Source organism: Arachis hypogaea, chromosome 7 (genome assembly GCF_003086295.3).
Source record: "Arachis hypogaea cultivar Tifrunner chromosome 7, arahy.Tifrunner.gnm2.J5K5, whole genome shotgun sequence".
Taxonomy (NCBI): Eukaryota; Viridiplantae; Streptophyta; class Magnoliopsida; order Fabales; family Fabaceae; genus Arachis; species Arachis hypogaea.
In genome coordinates this window covers 22472296-22496580 of record NC_092042.1, presented here as the reverse complement: position 1 = coordinate 22496580, position 24285 = coordinate 22472296, and the positions used below count along the sequence as shown (strand labels likewise).

The following is a 24285-nucleotide window of genomic DNA, read 5'->3' as shown; positions in this document are numbered from 1 at the left end:
TCATGGAAATTGAGATTTTGAATAATAAGTAGGGTTGGAAGAAAAAATTGATAATGATTCGAATTAATATTTTTATATTTATTTATTTAAAAAAATAATAATATAAATTTTTATCTTATTTAATTTTTAATATTTTTATTTTAGTCATTTTATTTATAATTACAATATTACATTCTAACATGTTGATTTTTATTGATCATATATGAATATGTAATATAAATTTGTACTTTTTAGTAATTACCGAAAAATATTTATACAACATATAATATAGAATAATAAAATATGAATAATGATGAGAAGACTTAATTCATCTTTCTAATATTTAAATGAGCAAGAATTTATATATATATATATATATATTATTTTTTAAAACATTAAAAAGACAAAAAATGCAAAATTTTATTTATTTATAAATAAAAGAATAATTAAAAGGATGAGTTAAGATTCTTAATTATTTTTATACTAATTGAATAAATTAATAAAAAATAATCTTAAAAAAATACTAATAAAAACAAAAATTGAATATATATATTAATGTACGGATACATATACTAATAGTTATTATTCCAAGTCTAATCTCAATAATTAAATTCTTGTAGAAATTGAAGTCAATCCGATTTGGTATAAACTAAAGAGGTTTAGTATCCAAAAATATTGAAAAAAATAAAAAAAATTTAAATTAAGTATATATTTAAATCAATAATTAAAATTAATTATTAATATAAGATATATATTAAAATATAAAATATATATTAAAAAATAAATTAAATTATATATAATGATTATATTTGGACTAATTTTTAGTGTGTAAATAATATTTTAAAAAAAAGTTAGAGAAGAATAAAAAATATATTTTTTAAAATTTTTTTAATTATTTAATAAAATATAATTTTCTGTCATTTAATATTTTTTAATTTAACTTAAAAAATAAAAAATTATATTTTACCAAACAATAAAAAAGGAAAAAGTGGACAGTATCCATTCGGATAAAAGACTATGCGAGTTTTCCACGTCCAAGTTCGCACTGAACCAAAGGATACCTAAAAACATATTAAACAACACACTCGCCAATCACAATTTCATTCCATACACACACATGGAAATCAATCATATCTGATACAACAACTCTTGTATCTATCGGTTTCATTTCCTTCCATTTGATACATTGCATTATTTAATAAATACAAAATCCAAAGTTAGTTTTCAACTTTGCATGAAATAAAATCTATCCGTTTTTTCACAAGATCCGCGTCACCCGCAGAAACGTTATCTTATAATCTCTCCCACCATGGTAACTATACATATTTTTTGGAATTATTCCTTGCACCAAACACCATAAAAAAACAGAAAACCCAACTTGCTTAAAGCACCAGCTTCGTAAGCATAGAGAGAAAGAGAGAGTGGAAAGAAATGGGGCATGGTGGAAACTTGCATAATGGAACGGAGGAAGAAGAAGGAGGAGGAGAGAATAATAATAAGAATGATAGCATTCAAGAGAAGCAGGGTTCTCTGCTCTATGTTTCAATCAAGATGGAGAACACAACAAGCAGCAATAACACTGGTCTCAACAATGGTGACCTATTCCCTCATGTCTATGGCTCCTTCCCACTTGTCTCTTCATGGGATCCTTCCAAAGCTGTAATTTTGATTCCTACCCATTTCTCCATTTCGGTTTCCCTATTCTGGGTTGCTCTTACTTCTTCCTTTTGTTGTTAATTTTGGCTTCTGAATTTTCTTTGGTGTATGAAAAATGGTAGCTTTCTTTGGAACGAGAATCGGCGTCAATGTGGGAGTTGAGCTTTGTTGTTCCACCTAATCATGGTAATTCTTGCGTTTAACGTCGCTTTAGTCTTTTTTGTTTTGTTTGCTGTGCCTTTTAAAGAGGCAAAACGAATGCTTAATTTGTTAAAGTGGTTCACCATTTGTTCTTTAAGAATTAGAATCAATAACTAATGTTGGAGTTGACGTTTTGCCACTGAGAAAAGCTAGTGGGAAGAGAATCTTATCCCATAATGAGCCAATTAAATGCAAACCGTATTATGTATTGAGAGGTTAAGAAAATGGGGGGAAATGTAAAGTTAGTCTGAGAATTGAGCAATAGCTTTATGAGGTTCACTATGAGACATGAGTAGAGAGAATATTTTGTTGAAGTGTCTTGCAATTCGTATCAATTGTTAAACTGAAGTGGAAGGGAGTGGTTGTTAGGGAACAATGATGTAGCTGGTAGTGTGACCACTGGCCAGTTCTCAGGAGGGCGGAATATCCCCGGATCATTTCAGTGTGTAAAAAGAAGGGAAAGCATAAGCCTATGGGAATGACAGATAAGGAAAAGAGGTGAGGACCCTACTCGGCAATCGGCATAACTAACTGCTAAGTTGGCATGGAATAAGTGCAAAAGTGAGAGGAAATCTAGAAGGATCTGCATGAAGGGGATATTTATATTGGGAAGAGGCTGTGCACAAGAAGTGGGTGGAGAATCCTCTTTGGGTGTGAGGACTTAGGGGGGTTTCGATGTGCCTTGAGTTGTCCATAGACTGTTCTTTTGTAATTTTAAAATTTTATTTTTCTAGCTTTTATGCATCATGATCCTGGGCTTATTCCTCACGGAATTCAGCTCTATATCAGCAATACACAGCATGTTTTATTTTCATCATCTCTTTCTCTAATCTGTAATACTATGTTCTTTTTAGTGTTCTGGACCGCATTGTAACTTGCACATTTGGTTTTTTGAGATTTTCAGAAGCCTTTGATTTTAAATTCCTCCTTAAACCCAAGCACATCGATACACCTTGCTTTGTTGAGGAGGGTCCAAGTCGCCTACTCATTGGGGCAGAATTGCAGGAGGAAAACAGACTTGCTTTGTTTAGGCTTGATAATGGCAAAGTTCTAGAGTATCGAGTTCTTGTTGAATCAAGCAGGGTTTCCCCATATGACCTTGCAGCTAGTTGGAGGGCTTATCAGGGCCAATTTCGTCGTTCAGCTGTACGCGGGATACCTGATGTCAGCATAGATTCTGGACTTCAGACAGGTGGTGAGGTTAGATTCTAAATACCAGTTACCTTTATTTTTTTCCCCCTTCTCTGGAAAATGTGGTTTTGCTGTGGTGCATGATATTTGATTAAGGTATTCTGTATGGAATCTACTTCGTTTTTCATTTTTCTTGTTTAGATAACATAGCTGCACTTAAAAACCAAAATCTTTCCTCCTTCACACTTTCCTTTTTATTTTCATTTCATATATTATGGCATAGATATTCATGGTGCTCTACTACGTTATTTAGAGCAAATACAAAGAGGGACTTAGGATCTTGGCATCTTCCATATACTGGCTTTCTCCCATTGCGCATGCACATGTATACACTCTTTTAGTTGTGTGGGCTCTGTTAGAACTCAGGAGTTTCTTTACTGCCATTCGATTATAGCTTACATTCTGTCCATAGAGCTATGCTGCAATATTTTTCTCCTGAAGTTGTCGAATTATAATTGTGAAGGGCCAAGTGACTAGTATGGTTTTTTTTTTTGTTTTTTTTACTAAAGTGAATTCCTGTTGCTTACGTTATGTTGCCATGTATGAGTCTTCCATTCATGATTGATGGCTTTCATTTACTCTCCGTTATTTAAATCCTCAAGTTATGATTAGTTCATCTCGGCAGCAGTTGTTGGCAAACCATTACAATGGGCATTCATTCTAAATTTTTTACTTCTTTTATTCTTTTAATTCAGAGTGCTACTTCTCCGAGTTTGGAGCTTGACCTCGAGCATTACGTTGTACCAGCTCCCTCGAATTCTGTGGATCCAGATGTAGTGTATGCTGCTAACCTAACAGAGGATCCTAGGTCACTCAGTAGTGAACCTTGCGGTGGGTTGCATTCATTGGGTGGTGGAAATCCTCCTACTGATCAACATGAAACTGTAAAGATTTATCTATAGAATATTATTATTCTTTCTATGTTAAAAGAACTTGTAAAATTAATGTTGATTGTACAATGTATCATATCTAATATCGGCTATGTTTATATTCCAATTAGGAGACGGAGTTTAGCATCCAAGATTTATCTAAGTTGTATAAAAGTCCTGGGATGGTTCTATCTAAATCAATGGGAACACTTTCATCTATGCATAAAGAAGATGGCAAGAGGGGAGGTCTTGTTGATAGAGGTGTTGGTTCTCCAAGACGAAGACTCATAAAATCTTCTAGTTCAAGCAGTTTCACTACTGGTATTGGTTTGGATACTGACGCCAAGGTTTGTATAAAGGATTTTGATTCCTTCTGTGATATTCAAAGTTATTTCTTGTGGACAAAAATTTATACTTCCTTCTGCTCAATTGCTTACTATTCTTTTTTCCTTTATTTACTTATTTTTATTTTTTTTTATAGAATTCAATTCCAGCTGCTGCTGGAGCAGTTGCAGCTGCTGCCGTTGCCGATCAGATGCTGGGTCCTAAAGAGGATAGACATCTGGCAATTGTCATGGTATGAATCTAGTTCTCGGAGTAATTGTTCATACATATTTCTTATCCATGGTTTTTGCAACACCCTTTCATCACAATTTTTGTTTGTGGCTATGTATTGGAGTTAGTTCTAGCTGAAAATTGAGATTCAAAATTACAGAATATATCTAAAGAATTTAGAATTTGAAAGTACCTGGCTAAAAATGCTACCTTTCCTTTTACAGTTCGTCGAATGTTGTAAATTATGATATGCAAAATTAAATCATTCTAATTTCAAGCTAGTTTCTTTTATTTAGGTGAGTCTACCGGCTCGAGGTAAAACTTACACTGCAGGTAAACTTACAAGATATCTTCGTTGGTTAGGTCATGAGACCAAACACTTCAATGTTGGCAAGGTTGGTCTCATTCTAGATATGACTCTTTTTTGAAATCAATGGTCTTAACATATATACTTCAAATTGGAAAATGGCAAACATGTCAAGTATGAATGTTAACACAATTACATATTGATTTGCAGTATCGTCGCCTTAAGCATGGAGCAAATCAGGTATATCATTAACTGATCATCTACAAACTGTAACTGTTTTTTGGTTTCAAAATTTCTCTCGAGTGTTGAAACTTGTTATCTGCACTATTACTATACATGTTGTGCATTACTTTATTTTCCCCCTTTTCCCCCTCTTTCTACTTGATGTTTATCTCATATACCCCAGTTTCTTGGTGAAATATATATACTTCATGTCTTGAGGCTTGTTATAGTTCTTCACTCCGTCTAAACAATATTTTTCTTTATCATATTAAAAAAAGAAACAATTATTATGGTTCATATTCAGGAAGACTATGTGGTTGGCAATTCTCTATTTAGAGATTGCAGTTTTTATAATATTTATCTAGCAAGCAACATTTAGGGATAAACACTCATTTTTCATTATGATGATACAATAAGGTTGCATTGAACTAAACTGAAAATGTTCATTGATCAATTTCGATGAGTAGTATATGGGGAAGGAATTCTTTGTGATGGTATCTTTCTAGCCGGACTAGTAATGCCACACACATTCATGCCCAAGACACCCCATTGTCACATGTTAGATTTGACACCCTTCTATAAACATTTGACACAGGGCTTTGATTTGACAAACTTTATCATGCAAGAGTAACAACGTTGCTCAGGACTTCAATTTGATATACATTACAATCGGAGAGAATTGTGTTCAGGGGTATGATTTTGTTCCTAATATGGGTTTGGATCATTGTTCTTTCATCAAACTGAAGGAAAGATTTTTCTTACCAAAGCTTATGCCATTAAGTTATGAGGACTGAGAGAAAAGCTTTTACAATTCCAAAACACCCTTCAAATGAAATCTCATTAGCAGAAACGTGAAGAAAACTCTACCTTGGTCAATGAATACTGGGAGAAGACAGAAGAGCCTAAGAATGAACTTGTTAACACTAAGATCACCATTCACTAATGTTATGATAGATCTCTTGTACTTTACAATGACATCAACTTTAAAATCTTGCTACATTATCTGATCAAAATGGGGCACATGATTTCCATAATGCCACATTATTTTCATTCTTGAATTATATTACTCTAGGCTGTCATGTTTGTTTGAGGAAACTTTAAATTCATGTCATATTTTACCATGCACATGCAGTCTGCTGATTTCTTTCGAGCTGACAATCCACAAGGCATGGAGGCACGGAATGAGGTAACTGGCTAGTTATATTTATATATTTCAGAACATTAAACATGGGAGTAAAATCTGTTGGTTGCATATTATTGGCCTGTTACTGTTCATTCTTAGTAAGAATTTCGATACATAACTTCTATAATTTGTAGAATTGTATTAATTTCAACTAAACTATACTTTAAGGTATCCAAACTTGCCAATTTTTCATTTTTGTTTAGCTACCATTTATTATCTTTTGAGGTAGAATTATTTTGTGATTGATGGATGATGACCTTTATTATTGTATTGTTTCTGAATCATATAAGGGGCTGTGTCTTGGAAAATAATTATATTGCTCTAGCTTGAGATTTTAAGAGATTTCTAATACTGCAATTAAAGAACTCAAAAAGATGGAAATGGATGGTGGGAGATGGATTAATACTCAGTTCAACACTTTGTTCTGTGGAGTAGAGTCTACGGCTGTGCTTGTTTCCTAAGATTGAGACTGAGGGACTAGGACTGAGCATTATGTTTGGTGATCAGAGATTAGAACTAAAATTTCAGTCCCTTCAGTACCTCCAGAAAGTGGAGACACAGCGGACTGAAATTTTTACGGACGGTAACTGAAACTTTAATAACATTTCTTTCCAAAAATACTCTTATTTAAATTTTCAAATTCTAAATCTACCCGTCAATCTCTATATTTATCTTAAATTAAACATGATATTGAGACATAACTCAGTCATGTATATTTTACAACAAACATAATATAGAGACTTAATTTAGTCTATGTCTCTCCTCTCTGTCTCTCTTCCAAACGCAGCCTTATAGAATGCCAACAAAGATTAGTTTATGATCCATGAAAATAAAATAAGAATCCAAAGTAAAATTTACATTGGCAGACATTGTCTAGTAAAGACCGTTTCTCTCATTAGGAAAGCTACTTCTAAACATTTGGTTTTTCTTGAATGGTGTTGTTGATCCTAGCATCAGCAAATGAAGAACAGAACATCCAAAAGAAAATATATGCATCAACCTTAAAAGTGTTTTACTCTTATATTTTTAATATTTGGTTTGTCGTGGATGATTCTGGTTCTATATCATTTACCACTAGGTAGCAAAGCTGGCATTTGAAGATATGATATCTTGGTTTGAAGACGGTGGTCAGGTAAGTGCATTCTTGTAGAAGAAATTAGTTAATTTTATGCCTTATTTATTTATTTATTCATAAAGTTTTAACTGGGATATATAGGTTGGGATATTTGATGCCACAAACAGTAACAAGGAACGTAGAAAAATGCTGATGAAATTGGCTGAAGGAAGATGCAAGGTACTTAATAACATTGGAATTGTTAATTATAAGATATGAAAATGATAAGGAAAGAAATGTGGGGCAGGAGGGGGCATGTTGCCGAGGGAGCAAGGATAGTGTCTGTTATGTTCCTCGAAAACACCCAGTTGCTCTTAGACATTATAGTTTTTCCAGTTTTGAATACAATATTACAGTGGGAAGGGAATAGCACTGCACTGCTAGTGTTCTTGTTCTTTTGTCGTTCAATTGCTTTCTTTTTCTCCATTTTTCTGATACTAGTATTTACGGACCCTTTCACGTTTGTGTTCATTGTTCAAACAGATTATCTTCTTGGAGACGATATGCAATGATGTAGACATAATTGAAAGGAATATACGTCTTAAAATTCAGCAAAGTCCTGACTATGCAGAAGTGTAATGCTTCTTTTACAATCACTTACATTGTATCTTGATGACTGTGTGGCTAGATATGCAATAAGATTTTTTTTTGCAGGTCAGATTTTGAGGCTGGACTGCGAGACTTTAAAAATCGTGTAGCCAATTATGAGAAGGCAAGTCTTTCATATGTACTTTTTTAATGATTGTTCAATGTTGATCTATTGTGTCAAGTAATGTTGATTTCACGTCAGGTTTATGAGACGGTGGAAGAAGGATCTTACATAAAAATGATTGACATGGCCAGTGGGCGTGGTGGGCAGATACAAGTAAGTTTAGCCATTAATTATGCTATTTGTTTTTACATAGTTCTTGCCATTTTAGCTCCGGTTAACGGTTGAGTTGTCTCCGTGTGATCTCAAGGTCACAGGTTCATGCCGTAGAATCAGTCACTAATGTAATTGTCAGGTTAAGGCATCCTACATTACACCCTTTGGGTGCAACCCTTTCCCGAACCCGGCGTTCATACAGGATGCTTGTGCACTGGACTGCCCTTTTTGTTGTCATTTTAGCTGTATTAAGAAAGATATGAATTTTTGTTGTCTGTATTTGGGTTAGTAAAGTGAGAGATTCTAATGGTTAAACTAGACGTAAAACCTTGCAGTTCAAAATTTTGATAACTCCAGTATCATTTTCTCTAGCCATGTAGACCTATGGTATATTGTGTGGTTCCTCAGGTTCTATCTTTTTGTGTAGGTGAATAATATTGGTGGCTACCTTCCAGGTCGAATTGTCTTTTTCTTGGTATGTTTCTTTCAAAGTATATGATTATTATCAAAGCTTCTTACACAAAGGCAATCAAAGCAATTGATTAAGTTAATTAATAATTAATAATGTGTTTGTGGTTCAAACTCGAGCTTTTATGTTTCTTTTCATTGCATAACAGTATAACACTTCTAATGCTAATGCATTATGGAACTTTTTGTCTGGCATTTTATTTTTGGGGATCATTTGGTGTGCTTTATAATCTTGGACCATATTTTGATTAGTCTCAAACTTCTACAAAGAATCAATACAACATCTGCTTCAGTTTGGTGCATTTCCATAACTCTCGAATTGGGGAACGCTAGGGGGACCTCTCTAGTCTTTTATGCTTTTAAGATTAAGAAGCTCCCTACTCACTTATATATTGCACCATATAATGAGTTGAGGAATCTAGGGAAGATGTTGAAATTTGAAAATAAGGTAATATTAATATATGCATCTTATATATATCAGAAGATTAATGATAATTGCACCCTGCAGATGCTACTTGATCAAGCATAACTTTCTTGTCGATTTGTTGTATTGTTGCAGGTAAATACACATCTTACATCACGCCCAATTTTACTTACTCGGCATGGAGAAAGTGAGGATAATGTGAGAGGAAGAATTGGAGGAGATCCTGCATTAAGGTATATTCTCATAATCTCATATTTGGCCTCTTTTGTTCCTATTCCGTTTGATGTCAAAATTAATGACTAATTGGAACACAATGCAATTTGCTTCATCAGTAAGACTGGAGAACTTTATAAACAGAAGCTTGCAAAATTTATAGAAAAGCGTCTCAAAGCGGAAAGAGCTGCATCGGTAAGATTTTATCACTTGTATAGATTCAATATCTGCTTGTTTTTACCGTGGAATCCAATTCTAATTAAGAAGTTGATGCTTGGTGTATAGATATGGACTAGTACGCTGCAGCGCACAATTCTGACAGCAGCTCCAATCATTGGACTTCCAAAGGTCAGTACCATCCTTAAACTCATGGCTGCATGCAATCATGACATCAAACTATTGAAGCATTTGACAATATTGCATATTAACATCGTTCCTTCCCTTACTATCTCTATTTGTTTGTTAGATACAATGGCGAGCACTCGACGAGATAGATGCCGGCGTGTGTGATGGTATGACATATGAAGAAATCAAGAAGAACATGCCACAGGAGTATGAGTATGTCACAAACTAGTAGCTTGATACTTTTGGTTTTAAAATCCACAGCTACCTATAACCATTTCCACCTTTTGCTTCTCTCATTGCAGAGCACGTAAAAAGGACAAGCTTAGGTACCGGTATCCTCGTGGGGAGTCCTACTTAGATGTCATTCAGAGGTTGATACAATGCATCTTTCATCATTATTTACCTCCTAACCGCGACTTTCTTATATATATAACTCAAGTTTCAACAACAATGCAGGTTAGAGCCCGTAATTATCGAGCTTGAGCGACAACGAGCGCCTGTTGTTGTTGTATCTCACCAGGTTTTTCTCTTCGAAGTGTAAATTTATGCATGTTTATTATTCAGGCCTCATGGCTGTCTAGTTTTTAATCCTTGACGTTCTTCATTGTTCTTCTCATTGCAGGCAATATTGAGGGCATTATATGCTTATTTTACAGATAGACCATTGAAAGAAATTCCACATATTGAGGTAACCTATGAAAGTCCGAATTCATATTTCACTGAGACACTCATATATTGAGTTCATTGCTAATATTTAAGAGCTACCTCAAGTATGGTTATTTTGGTCTTAGAAAATTTGTGACTTTTACTATTTTATCATGCTTGGGTGTAAATAGAGGTGTCTGGTCTTGTATAAGCTTATTTTGGATTCGGTTTTGCTAGGTAGACAATGACTTTCGTAAACAATGTGAACAATGGACTTTAAAATTGACCTAATAAAGTAAAAAACACACTACACCCCTACGGAAATCACAAATGAAGAAGGGAGGTTACCGAATGCGTAACTGCATTGTTCACTAAACTTATTGTCTACCTATACTTTTCCTTTTGGATTCAACGTCTCACTAGATTTTAAAATAACAAGTTCGTCCCTCGCTATTTGAAACCGGTGATACTAGTCCTTTTGTACAAAATAAGTACATGTAAACTATTATATCTGCATTTTGGTGCATGCTATATAGTAGAGAGGAAAAGTGGTGAAGAGAATGAAGATTCTCTTCGATAGATAGTGAGATACCTATCTAAAATATGTCATTTTATTTTTATTAATTTTTTAAGGTAGATTATACATTCCTCTTTATTACTTTGGAATTCTAATGTGAAGTTTGTGCATTTGCAGATGCCGTTACATACCATAATAGAGATTAACTTGGGAGCTACAGGTGTTCAAGAGAAAAGATACAAACTAATGGATTGAAGAGAAGGAATGAAAGAAGTTGAAGATAGATTCATCATTGTTTGGATTTCTTTTACCCTTTCATTAATAGGATGAGAAAAGAAATGTTGAATACAATGTAAATGTAGTTCTCTCAACCCCCCTTTATTCATTTTTATGAACATTATTAAATGAAAAAGAATACATACAATATATATGGTTGGATCATCGTAGGTTGCAATTTTGCTGGCATAATATTCAAGTTACAATTAGAAGGAACTTATAAAACCAAGTTAGGAAACAAAAATTTATACTTATGTAGTTATGTACTATACTACTATGTAAGATTTTGGTCACACTATTTAAATATATTGCTAATATACAGTTATTAATATGCTGACAAATTTTAAAACTAATTTTGTGAGCGAGGTTGAAGTAATTTTTCAAAGAAATTAACAGGTGTGAATTAAAATGTTATGCTGACCTTAAGGTAAAGATGGTCATGCATTGAGAATTTGAGATTAACAATTCCGTTGCGAATACTTTAGGTATCTCCATTCTTGTTAATTTAAAACAAGAAAGTAGAAATAATTAACAAGAAAGTAGAAAAAATTCTGCTTCAAGTTTTGTGAATGGCTTTAGGAAAGGAGACAACGGTGAAACAAGCGATGATAATCATAATATTAGTCTATGGTTAAATACTTATTGGATATGAATAAAGAATTCATTCCTGAACATTAATATAGTGCAGACCAGCAATCAGAATCGAAAATATGAAGCCTGAATAATGTTGAGAGAGATCTGTTAAATACTTAAATTCTAGAACCACAAAACACCACCCTGCACAATATATGACAATCTTAAATCATTTAGTAACAGAGAGACTCTATGTCTATGGTGTATGTATCTTCCAAACCCAAATATAAGATGTATTTTGTCTTCGGTGTAAATTTTTCAACCATAAACCCATAACTCAGATTAATTTTGCAAGATATGAAGTTACATAAAGTAGAACTAAATAGCAAAAACACAAAAATCCGTTTGAGCGGCAACGACGACATTGCTCATTGTAATAGTTTGGATGTGAGGTCGAAACTGTCTGCCAATTTGGATTCCGGGAAAGAAAGAATGAAGTATTCGATATCTATTTCAAATGAGAATTTGCATATGATGTCGAAGGAGAATCTTCTCATGATGTCTTAATGTCCAACAATCTATATTGCTTGCTGGAGAGTGGAGAAATGCGTGCCCTTAAAGTAGTTGTGGAACTTGGTCTTGAGGATGTCGTGGACGTTGTCGGGGTTGGAGGTGATGTTATCAAAGACGTGGAAGTGGATGCTTTTGGTGGGTGAAGTGCAGAAGAAGTGGATGTACCAGTCACAAAGATTTAGGAAGTGTTATTTTTGAATAAAGGGGTCAGGGATTATTTTGTCCCTTGTTAGAGTTGTCAGGGATCATTTTGTCCCATGTTAGAGTTTTCAGAAACTATTTTGCCTTCCGTTAGAGTTACCGAAGCCAAGGACCTAAGTGACTGACGGAATTAATTGTTAGAGACGACTAATCGAGTAATTAATTTTAGTTGGAAACTAAAATGTCTGATTTAAAATTCTTTGAGAACCAAAATGGATATTTACTCATCTTTTTTATTTATAGGATTAAGAAAAAATCTTAACAATAAATAAATAGAAAATGATATGCACAAAGTTTGGAGTACATACATAGCATGATAGGAAAAAATTTCAAACAATACAAATTTTTGATAAATTTTTGATATCTTGATGAATTTACTAACTGAAAAAAAAAATTGCAAGAATAACAATGACTGACGAAGAGTTACAAACATTTTGCCTAATAGAAATAGAGAAATTACTACAGGCCAATGGAAAATCATAAAAGATTTTGCTGGTATGTCTCTTCCTAATATTGATTTGGTCTCATAATTTAGTAATTCTATGGTGTTGCGTGAATTGGAATATGACATTTATGTGGTGCTTGAAGAACACGATTCAAATTTTTCAAAGCTGAATGAAGAACAGAAGTCAATCTATAATAGGATTATACATTGTGTTACTAACAAGGAACATGGGTTGTTTCTCATTTATGGGTTTGGTGGGATTGGAAAATTTTTTTTGTATAGACTCTTATCTACCAAATTGCGTTCTCAAAGAAAAATTGTTATTAATATTGTTTCAAGTGGAGTTGCTTCATTATTGTTACCTGGTGGTAAGACAGCTCATTCTATGTTTTGTATCCCACTTGAATTGAATGAAGATACTATTTGTAGAATTCCGAAAGATAGTCCTAAGGCTGATTTAATTCGGCTTGCTGAGCTGATTATTTGGGATGAAGCTCCAATGACTAACAAGCTGGCATTTGAAGCTTTAGACAGAAGTTTTCAAGACATAATAACGTCGATTTCGGTGTCTTACAAAGATCTACCTTTTGGAAGAAAAATAATTGTTCTTGGAGATGATTTTCGACAGATTTTGCCTGTTATTCCTAAAGCTTCTTGTGCTGAGATTGTTATGGCATCAATCAATTCTTTGGAAGCACTTTGAAGTGTTGACGTTGATAACAAATATGCGGTTAGAAAGTGCTAGAAATCAATCAAATCTGAAAGAATTGAAAAGTTTTTCTGATTGGATTCTTCAGATTGAAAAAGGGCATATTGAGACAATAATTAACGAAAAGCCTTTTGTTCAAATTTCAAATGAGTTTCTGATTTTTTTTTTCTGATAATCCAGTTGATGATACTATAAATGCAATTTATTCTGACATAGTTAAAAATTTTGATGATACTGATTTTTTCTAAGACAGAGCCATATTAGCTCTAACAGTAGAGATTGTTGAAGAAATCAATGATCACATTGTTTAATTGCTACCTGGGATAGAAAAAGAGTATATAAATGTTGATTCTATATGTGATAGTGATGCTTATTGTGACGTTGATGTTGACTGGATAAATACTAAATTTTTGAATCAAATAAAATGTTCAGGGTTACCAAACCACTCATTGAAATTGAAAAAATGCGTGCCTATTATTTTGTTGAAAAATATTGATCCAGCTGGTGGCTTATGCAATGATACTCGCCTTATTGTTAGAGATCTAGGGACAAATGTGATTGGAGCTGAAATGGTCTCAGGGAGTCACATTGGAGATAAAGTTTTCATTTCTCGGATGAATTTAATTCCGAGTGATGCTGGGATACCTTTCAAATTTCAACGGAAACAATTTTCTATAAACTTGTGTTTTGCAATGACTATCAATAAAAGTCAAGGTCAAACTTTATCCAGTGTTAGACTGTTCTTGCATCGACCGAAATTTTTTCATGGTCAACTCTATATCGCTATTTCTCGAGTGAAGAGTAAAGATGGTTTAAGAATTTTGGTATCTGGCGAGGAAAATAATGATTCTACTTTAACTCAAAATATCGTATTTAAAGAAGTATTTGATAATATTTTATAATTTATTTTGTTTTGTTTTTATATTAATGTTATTTTATGTGGTGGTTATTTTTTGTAATGATACTGCTCTATTATATTAAATATAAAGATAAATTAAAATATTAACCTATTTTATAAGATTCAGTTTATTCAAATACGTTTTAACAAAGTATTTTTTTTTATTTACTAAATTGTATTTTTACGAAAATATCTTTAAAATTTTTTTTAATTGGTAAAATATTTAATATACTCATCCATAATTTTTTATTTATTAAATTCTAATTTTACCAAAAAATTTTTAATAATTATTTTTATATTTTACTATTAATTTCATAATATCAATGCACATTTTTTTAACATTAAATAAACAAATTCTTACCAATATGTATAACAATTAATATTAATAATTAATAAATTAATAAATAATTAACAAAAAAAATTTCTTCAAATTAATAATTTACTAATCCTGAAATTCTAAGCCTACTCTAACCTCAACATCAGAGAAAAAAGAGCAGCCACCCTCCACCAATTATTATTACCTTTTAATTTTGATTCTCTATCTATTTTATTTTTCATTTATATTTTTATGGAAAATTGCTAAAAGAGAATTGAAAAATATTTTAAAATATTATAGTATAATATATTCACAATAAAAAAGATAATTATAAACAATAGTAAATTAATAGATTACATGTTCACATATAATTTTTTTCACACTTTTTAAATTTTGACCAAATTAAAAAAGTTAAATGATCTTTGAATTTATAAAAAAAATTCATAGGATGCATATTACTAAACTTACACTTTACTATTTTTCATCCTTTTGTTTTAATTTTTTATCTTTTCTCTTCTTTTTCTTCTTTTTTCTTTTAATTTCTTACTTTTTTTTTATTCTATCTCTATTTTATTTAACATATCTTTCACTCATTATTTTTTTAATATGTATGCATTTTCTTATATTTATTTTTTTATTTATAAATGTATAAAATAACATGCGCGTTCTATTTTAACTAATTATATTTATTTATTTTAATTAAAATATCAAATTATTTATTTTTCATATCATGTACAAGACCGTGCGCGGGGCATCACTAGTATTACAAATTGGGGGAAAGGTATATTTTTGCGAAGTAATATAACATTATTATGAGTTAACAACTATTTGTTTCAGTAATTAATTTGTTATGAGTAAAGCTAGGGAACCAAAAGCATATCAGCCAAAACCCAGCCAAATATCTTTGGATGAATTCAAAATTTTTACGAGTTAATATATATGGATGTTTCTTCTACTAAGTATTAGAATGTTTCTTTTTCATATTAAATGGATGTTTTTTTATATATTTTTCGAATTTGTGATTGTTAGAAATTGATAGATTAATGTGAGAAAAAAGAGAAAAGTTTTTATAAGTTTTAGTTAGCTTTATTTAATCAATTTAAAATTTTTTAAATTTTAAATTTAAAAAATTTAAAATTAATTAATTATTGATATAAATTAAAATAATTTTGTTTAGTTTTTGGCTGATAAATTTTTAGTTCCTTATACTTTTCCATTTGTTATTATCCAATATAATAAATTTACGTGCACTGTCCTCCGAAGACAGAGATTTACAACATGCAATGCAAGCCATCAATTTCCACCATTTTCGATCTCTCTTCCCAATCAAACAAGGAAAAAATGTTCAATTCGTTCCTTCTCTCTTTCTCTGCCTCTTCTTCCAATTGCACCTTCTCTGACCTTTCTCTTCCCTCAACAAAGAAAAAATTCCAGCTTTTTCTTGTTGTTCGGGGGAGTTTTCCCCTCGTTCAATGCAATGTAATAAACTTTATTCTTAAACCCTTTGGGGATCGTTCTCGGTTTCCATTGTTTTGATTTCACAATGCAGAAAGGTGCAGGGGGATTGATCATCATCATAGCGCTTCTTACGGTGGTTGGTGTGGGTCGGTGTCAGAGTAGTGGTAGTGATGCAGATGTGATTCGGATTCTGAAAAGCAGCATCAATGCTCCAATGAGCTTTCAATGGACGGACCCTGACGTATGCAAATGGAGGCGCATTCAATGTGATTCGGCGAAACGCGTCACTGCCATACAAATTGGAAACCAGAATCTTCAAGGCACTCTCCCCAAGGAGCTTGAGAAGCTGTCAGCATTGCAAAACTTGGAGTGCCAAGGTAACAGTCTCACAGGATCGTTCCCTTATCTTCCCAAATCGGTGCAAAAGTTGATCATTCATGACAACAAATTCAACAGCATACCCAATGACATCTTCAAAGGGCTGGGTAGTTTGCAAGAAGTGAACATGGACGACATCCCTTTCCCTCCATGGCAGATTCCTCAAAGCCTTGCTGACTGTGTTGCACTCCGAACTTTCACTGCTCAGAGAGTTGGCTTTGTTGGCACAATCCCTGACTTGTTTGGCAAGAATGGTCATTTCCCAGGTTTGATTTTCTTGGGGCTTTCTGGTAATTCTCTTGAAGGTCCTTTGCCTCCAAGCCTTGCTACTAGTTCAATTGAGACCGTTTTGGTCAACGGTAACTCTAGGCTCAACGGTACCATTTCTGTGTTGAAAACCATGACATCCCTTAAGCAATTCTGGGCTCATGGTAATGCATTTACCGGTCCTATACCAGACATGTCTAACCATAATCATCTCTATGATATAAACTTAAGGGACAACCAGTTGACTGGTGTTATTCCACTCTCACTTACCACTCTTCCAAGTTTGAAAGTTGTGAATTTAACTAACAATCTCTTTCAAGGGTCCCCTCCCAAGTTCAAAGATGGTGTTGGAGTTGACAATTACTTGGATAAAGGGAGAAATCAATACTGCACACCCATTCCTGGGGAACCATGCAGTAGCGTTGTCAATGCTTTACTATCTGCTATTGAGCCCTTGGGTTATCCTCTAATTTTTGCTAAGACTTGGTGGGGTAATGATCCATGTGGTAATAAATGGCTTGGGATAATTTGCTCAGGTGGGAACATTTCAGTTGTTAACTTTCAAGGCATGGGTTTGTCAGGTGCCATTTCTCCTAGTTTTGCTACCCTTACATCTGTCACAAAGTTGGTTCTTTCAAACAATAATCTTACTAGTAAAATACCAACTGAACTTACCACTATGCCTCATTTGCAGGAATTAGATGTTTCCAATAATAATTTATATGGTAATGTACCTAAATTCCGGGATGGTGTAGTTCTTAAATTAGATGGGAATCCTGATATTGGAAAGGATAGACCCAGTTCTTCCAGCTCCTCAGATTCTGAAGATGATGAGAATAATAATAATAATGATAATAATAATAATAAGAACAACACTACTAATTACGTTATTGTAGGAGTTTTGCTGGGGATTTTTATCTTACTTGTTCCAGGGATTTTGATATATATGTTCTTGTGCCGCAAAAAACCTAAGCATGCAAGAAAGTTTCAACATCCAACCGCAATTGTGATACACCCTAATCATTCTGGTGATAGAAATGCCATGTTAAAGATAGCAAGTGCTGGTGTTCATGGTGGAGGAGCAGAAGTATTCAGTCCTTCTAATAATGCTTACCAAGTTGAATCCAGTGGTAATCTTTTGATCTCAATTGACGTTTTGAAAGCAGTGACTAATAATTTTGCTGAAGAAAATGTGCTGGGAAAAGGTGGCTTTGGCACTGTATATAAAGGGAAATTGCATGATGGGACAAGGATTGCAGTTAAAAGGATGCAATCAGGAATAGTGGCAGAGAAGGGAGTGGATGAGTTCATGGCTGAAACGGCAGTGGTCACGATTCGACACAGGAATTTGGTTAATCTCATGGGGTATTGCTTGGATGAAAATGAGAGACTTCTTGTTTATGAATACATGCCTCAAGGTACTCTTAGTAGACATCTATTCCACTGGGAAAATGAAGGGTTAAAACCACTTGAATGGAAGACAAGACTCATTATTGCTTTGGATGTTGCTAGAGGTGTCGAATATCTTCATGGTTTAGCCCAACAAACTTTTATCCATAGGGATCTCAAACCATCTAATATTTTGCTCGGCGATGATATGCGAGCTAAAGTTGCTGACTTTGGATTAGTTCGCCTTGCTCCGCAAGGAAAAGCCTCCTTTCAGACCAGACTTGCCGGAACTTTTGGATATCTAGCACCAGAGTATGCAGGTAGGTACATATTAAATGCTTTTTTTTTCTATACTATACTAGCCACCAGATTTAATTTATGACGCATTATATGGTGAAAATTCAAGTGCAGATGTCTTCATGTCAAGTGATAGACAAGAATAGTTAGATGTTTGACTAAATTGCCATCTAATAATTTTTAACTATCAACTTAAGACAGCTACATATGTATTTATATGTCTTATTTCACAAATGATGCAGCCACCGGAAGACTTACAACAAAGGTTGATGTGTATAGTTTTGGGGTAATTCTGATGGAGCTCATAACTGGAAGGAAAGCACTTGATGAAAGTAGACCAGAAGAGAATTTCCACCTAGTTTCATGGTTTCGTCGAATGCTACTTGACAAAGATTCATTTCGAACCATCATCGACTCGACAATTGAAGCTGATGAGGAAACCTTGAGTAGCATCAATACAGTTGCAGAATTAGCAGGCCATTGCTGTGCAAGGGAGCCACACCAAAGGCCTGACATGAGCCATGTGGTGAATGTGCTTTCGCCTCTTATTGAGGTGTGGAAGCCTACGGAACCAGATGTTGATGAAATATATGGAATAAACTTTAACATGACATTGCCAGAAGCACTTCAAAGGTGGAAGCAATTTGAAGGAAATAGCACTCTTGATTTTTCTTCAAATAGTTCTCCTCCACATTCTGGAATTGCACCTTCATACAGATCTTCAGATGGACGTCCAAGTTAGAAAACGTTTGACATTGATGGCCTTAAACTTCACTATTGTATTTAATATTTTTTTCCTTTTTTATTTTTTGTTATTGTTTAATGATTGAGTGCAATATATGTATAGTTGACCATCTATGACACCCTCCATCCCTTTGCAGAACATCTTCACCCTAATGCCTCCATTCTAAAGGAAAAAATAAGAAAAGAAAGAAGAAAAAGATAACAATTTTTTTATTTTTATTTTTTTAACAATGGGATGCAAAAGGATAGAGGTGTTGAGAATAGTTTCTGTTTACTGTTTCTTTTTTTGGTATACGTTATCTCGATGGAATTAGAAGCATTGTTCTATCACAAATAAAATAATAATAAAAAAAGAGGTTTTGGATGAAATTAATTTTGTTTCGTGAAGGAACAACGCAACATTTCATGATAAACATACATGCATATATATTGTTTTGGTTTGTTTCTAATACTGCAGGCAGCTATGATGCACGGATACGGACACAAGACCGATACGAACACATAAATTTTAAAATCTTATAAGATACGGAAACACAATATATATAAAAAATAAAGTATTTTTTAGATACATTACAATGAATTTTTAATATTTTATTAATATTAAAATATAAAATAATTTTTTTAATCGACTTTAATGTCTTCTTTTAACTATATAAAAGTATTTAAAATATTTTTATTTCTAAAATTATTCTAAGAATACATGTTAAGAATAAGACTGGATACGCTAACATGTGATAACATTTAGGTGTGTCTATGTGTGTTCGGAAAAGAATTTTTTATTTTTTATTAAGACACGGTTGGATATGGCAGACACGCGTATCAGACGAGTGTCGCGTCCGAAATGTGTCCAACACGTAGACACAACAATTCCGTACTTCATAAACAGGCAGAAAAAAAGACAAAAACAATATTTTAACAATGCTATTTGCGCACCTATAATATTGAATCATATATAAATTACCAAATAAATATATTGTACAATATTTTTTATAAATTTACTTTCAAATTTAATATTAATTTACATATTATCTAATTTATTTTTAAAAAATATAACATTTTAAATATATATTATATAATATAATCAGTTTACTCTATGTTTATCGTACAGATCTTAATCTAATAGATATATAACTTAAAATTTAAAGATGTATTTTGTATTTTAATTATATTTTATCTTAATATCTAATTTTAATATATACTTAATATGTTAATTGTGTTTAGATATATTTTTCCGGGTTTCTATTATACTATTTCCTACTGTAACATTTTACTTTCTATTTATGTTAACACTAGTGTATTTAACTATTTATATGTGTGAGGTTAGATAGTCACAAAATATATATATGTGTGTGTGAGAGGTTGGTTAATATAGTAAATCTTTTATATTCCAAGTAAGAAAATTTCGATTTAAGTCTTAAAAAATACAATATTTTTAAAAAAATTATATATAATAAAAAGTATCTAAAAAAAGAGTTATGTTCTAATGTATTTCCATTATATATCGTATAGATAGATTTAGATATATATATATATATATATATATATATATATATATATATATATAGATATAGATATATAGATATTGATGTATATTGTTATTCTAACATGCATATTTATTTAATAATGCAATAAAAATAATATATATGTGACTAAGCGTGAAATATACCAATAGAATAGTCCGTGCATTCGCACGGCAATATATGTTATTGTTTAGATTTGAAAAAGATAAGATTAATTTAAAAAAAATATGAATTGTATTAAATAATATCAAGTAAAAATTGTATATATCTTGAAATTTGATGTTTAACAAAGGAATATGATTAAAAAAAGGACAAAAAAATATAATGATATAAAAATTATCGTTGTAGCAATAGAAAAAACTCAAACATATAACAGTATAATATCTGTTATCTAACAACTATAAGTTATACTCGATGTGTATAATTTAAATTTAAGACACTACTAATCTAAGATGACTACCAATTTTTATTTTAACAAAAAAAAAAACAAATACCTTATTAAAAATAAATATCAACATTCTCTAAAAAAATGAATTTTTTTAAACACCTTACTATTTTAAATTTTTTATTTATTCTTATTTATTTTAATTTATGTACTCTATATTTTATATTCTCAATGAATTAAAACAATTTAAAAAAAATAACCAACACAAAACAAAAGCTCAAAAGTCAAAATACAAAATTCTTCAAAAACCATAACAAAAATAGCAAAACTTCAATTGTCTGACGTTACATAAAATTCAATCCCTAAACCTAAACATTATCCAAACACATAGTAACTTTTAACCTGGATCTATCGACAAAATTATAAAAACTTATAGAAATATGGACACCATTTTCATCATCAATCTAAAAAAAATTCACAATTCTAAGAGAACTCCATATGGCATTTAGCTCATAGAGTTTTCCAGCTTAATAGATATCAATTTATCTAAATAAACAATTATTTTGAATTAGATAATATACAATAGTTAATCAACTACATATCAACTTTATCAAAGTTAGTCAATCTATCATCAAAATTAAAGCCTAATTGATGAAGTCCACTCCTAAATACTCTGGTCATCATTGCAAGATCTACAATTACAATTACATCATTGAACAAAACATCACTAATTGATCATTGTAAAAATATTGAGCAATAAAAATGATACTATACAAAAGAAGTCAGAAGCAGGATGAATTTGGTAATAATCATTATGTAACTAATGGCATACTATAATTAACAAATCATAAAGTAGGATTTATATTTTATTCACCAAACTGAAAAACAAATCAAATTACAAAACAAAACTATGATAAGAGTAGGTGGAAATCACATCTCTCTACGAACAATAGTAATGCAATTTCATTCAAGGTGTAGAACCAAACCAAAAGATTGAAGATCATTGGAATTTAAATGTAAATCAGGAAATATGACCTCTTGTAATATATTTACAAATCAATTTAAAATTAAAATAGAATAAAAAATAATAATCTTAAAAACATAATTACTTTCCATTATTCAAGATCTAGAGAATACTATAAGAAAATACAAATTTTAAAGAAATAAAAACAGAATATAACAATAAAATAGTAACAATAGTAATAACAATAATAATTTTAATGTCATCACCATCAAACTGCTTGCATAAAATATAAAATATGTTATTAAATGGTATTTCTTGATCTAACTCATACCAAATAGGAAAGGCGATATCATCATCAAGAGTGGGTATATGCATACAGACCATACTTTTTCATCATGGCTTAACAAAGTGAAAAAAGAAAATACAAAAATAGTTACCCTATTCTATATCTAAGCAAAGAAATAAAATAAATTCCATTTCAGAAAAAAATGGATATCCATAAACCAAGAACTGGACATTTTAATTTTTATTTCGTGAGCAAATTAATCAATCTTTAAATATTAAAATGATAGCTTGTTCCACAAGTCGACCAAAAATAAATAAATATTTCACACCCCATCACAAGAAACAATGATCTTAAATTCTAACACAATTCCTAAATAAAAAATGTAAAATTTTTGAGTCCCTTAAACTTATTAAAATATACAAATTATCCAATATATGTGCATTACACCTCTTTAAACTTTTAATTATGTGCAAATTGCTCTTTTGAGCTTCCCTAAGTTTGCAACTATTATACCCTAAACATGTGTTACTTTTATAACTAATCAATAGAATAATTACCATCAGGCCTAATTTACACACCTTAAAATGTTTAAGGGTTCAATTTATACACTTTTAATTAGAGACCTAACACGTCCTTGAAGTAAAGTACAAAGAGGTGAAGTACAATTAACTTGGCATTAGCATTCCTTGATTAAATGTAGGAAAAGTAAAGTAGAGGCAAGGAAATATGACAAAACAAAAGAAGAATCCGTATAATTAGTCAAAGAACACACCTCATGCTAATAGCTGAAGTAATAATGTAGGCAATTTCAAAATCATATAAGTTCCTAATCACAAAAATACCACAGAGCCTTTCATTTTCAACTCACAGAATAATCATCATTTTGTGGCAATTTTATATTATATAGTTAAGAGGTTGTTCTAAATGATCTGTGATATTTTATCAAACATGATGCGCGCATTCAATAGTTCAAAAGTTTACACTTAATATATTGAGACCCAATATTCTTATTCTTCAGTTTAATCATATTGATTAAAAAGATAAAAAATAGAAGAAAATTTTTCTAATTTAATAGGAATACATAATCTATCATAGTTCCATCACTATTAATATCACCATGGTTCTTCTATCATTGCTATCATCACCGTTCACCAATTTTACCATGATGTCTTTTACCTCCACCTTTCTTTAATCATGTAATCTCAATTTTAAAATTTAAATCTATATTATAAGAGCAATGATATTTATCATTATTAGATTAACAAAGATAAATTTCAATTATATTAAGGATATAAGGTTTTATATTCTAAATCAATTATGAAAATATGAATGTACACTGTACACATATAAGATAAGTCATACGAAAAAATAATAAGAATTACCATAATCATTAATTTGAACATAGTACCATGCAAATAAGAGTAGAATTATTACTGTTATCATACAAATTTAAGTACTCATTAAACGGAGACAGAAATACTAAAGAATGTAAAAGTGAAAAAATTTAGAAACAAACATGAGTATAGAACTATAATAAGAAGTTATAAGTGAAAAATGTAGAGTGAAAAATGTAGAGTGTATAAATTTTATTTGAAGTATATTATTAAAAGTTCCTTACTATTAGTTTAGTATGAAAATGTATTTAGTTGTATAAAATGTTGATATTCTTATCATTATTAATCATAATAATTAAAAGAGTTAAGTACGATTTTGGGTCCAAAGTCATAGGACGAATTTTTTTTATTCTTAATCTTTTTTTGCATACAAAATGATCTTTAAGATTTAACTTGATTTTAAAATCGTCTCTAAAATTTAACTTGGTTTTAAATTTTTGGCGACGAAAGCAGCGACA

At 31.5% G+C, this 24285-nt stretch overlaps 3 protein-coding genes across 3 annotated transcripts; all 3 read left to right on the top strand.

Moving 5' to 3' along the window:
* The first annotated feature begins 984 nt into the window (after positions 1 to 984).
* On the top strand, positions 985 to 11195 carry LOC112702798 (6-phosphofructo-2-kinase/fructose-2,6-bisphosphatase). Its single transcript, XM_025753975.3, has 23 exons — positions 985 to 1638; positions 1758 to 1821; positions 2741 to 3036; positions 3723 to 3911; positions 4028 to 4243; positions 4378 to 4473; positions 4748 to 4846; positions 4969 to 4998; positions 6113 to 6166; positions 7242 to 7295; positions 7380 to 7457; positions 7761 to 7852; positions 7932 to 7989; positions 8068 to 8142; positions 8570 to 8617; positions 9170 to 9267; positions 9367 to 9442; positions 9533 to 9595; positions 9714 to 9805; positions 9895 to 9963; positions 10049 to 10112; positions 10215 to 10280; positions 10932 to 11195. The coding sequence occupies exons 1-23, from the start codon at positions 1411 to 1413 to the stop codon at positions 11007 to 11009; spliced, it is 2283 nt and encodes a 760-aa protein (XP_025609760.1). The 5' UTR covers positions 985 to 1410; the 3' UTR covers positions 11010 to 11195.
* A 1724-nt stretch (positions 11196 to 12919) lies between these two features.
* Positions 12920 to 13525, top strand: LOC140174322 (uncharacterized). Its single transcript, XM_072198758.1, has one exon. The coding sequence runs from the start codon at positions 12920 to 12922 to the stop codon at positions 13523 to 13525; it is 606 nt and encodes a 201-aa protein (XP_072054859.1).
* A 2597-nt stretch (positions 13526 to 16122) lies between these two features.
* On the top strand, positions 16123 to 19425 carry LOC112702797 (receptor protein kinase TMK1-like). Its single transcript, XM_025753974.3, has 2 exons — positions 16123 to 18557; positions 18777 to 19425. Exons 1-2 carry the CDS (start codon positions 16289 to 16291, stop codon positions 19274 to 19276), a joined length of 2769 nt encoding a protein of 922 aa, XP_025609759.1. The 5' UTR covers positions 16123 to 16288; the 3' UTR covers positions 19277 to 19425.
* The last annotated feature ends 4860 nt before the right edge of the window (positions 19426 to 24285 follow it).

Bases quoted from the DNA above. Each gene is read 5' to 3' on its own strand.
- LOC112702798 (XM_025753975.3), top strand. From the start codon at position 1,411: ATGGGGCATGGTGGAAACTTGCATAATGGAACGGAGGAAGAAGAAGGA. The intron at 7,990-8,067 runs GCAAGTCTTTCA...ATTTCACGTCAG, and splicing joins GTGTAGCCAATTATGAGAAG to GTTTATGAGACGGTGGAAGA. The intron at 9,964-10,048 runs GTTGATACAATG...ACAACAATGCAG, and splicing joins TACTTAGATGTCATTCAGAG to GTTAGAGCCCGTAATTATCG.
- LOC140174322 (XM_072198758.1), top strand. From the start codon at position 12,920: ATGGTGTTGCGTGAATTGGAATATGACATTTATGTGGTGCTTGAAGAA.
- LOC112702797 (XM_025753974.3), top strand. From the start codon at position 16,289: ATGCAGAAAGGTGCAGGGGGATTGATCATCATCATAGCGCTTCTTACG. The intron at 18,558-18,776 runs GTAGGTACATAT...CAAATGATGCAG, and splicing joins TCTAGCACCAGAGTATGCAG to CCACCGGAAGACTTACAACA.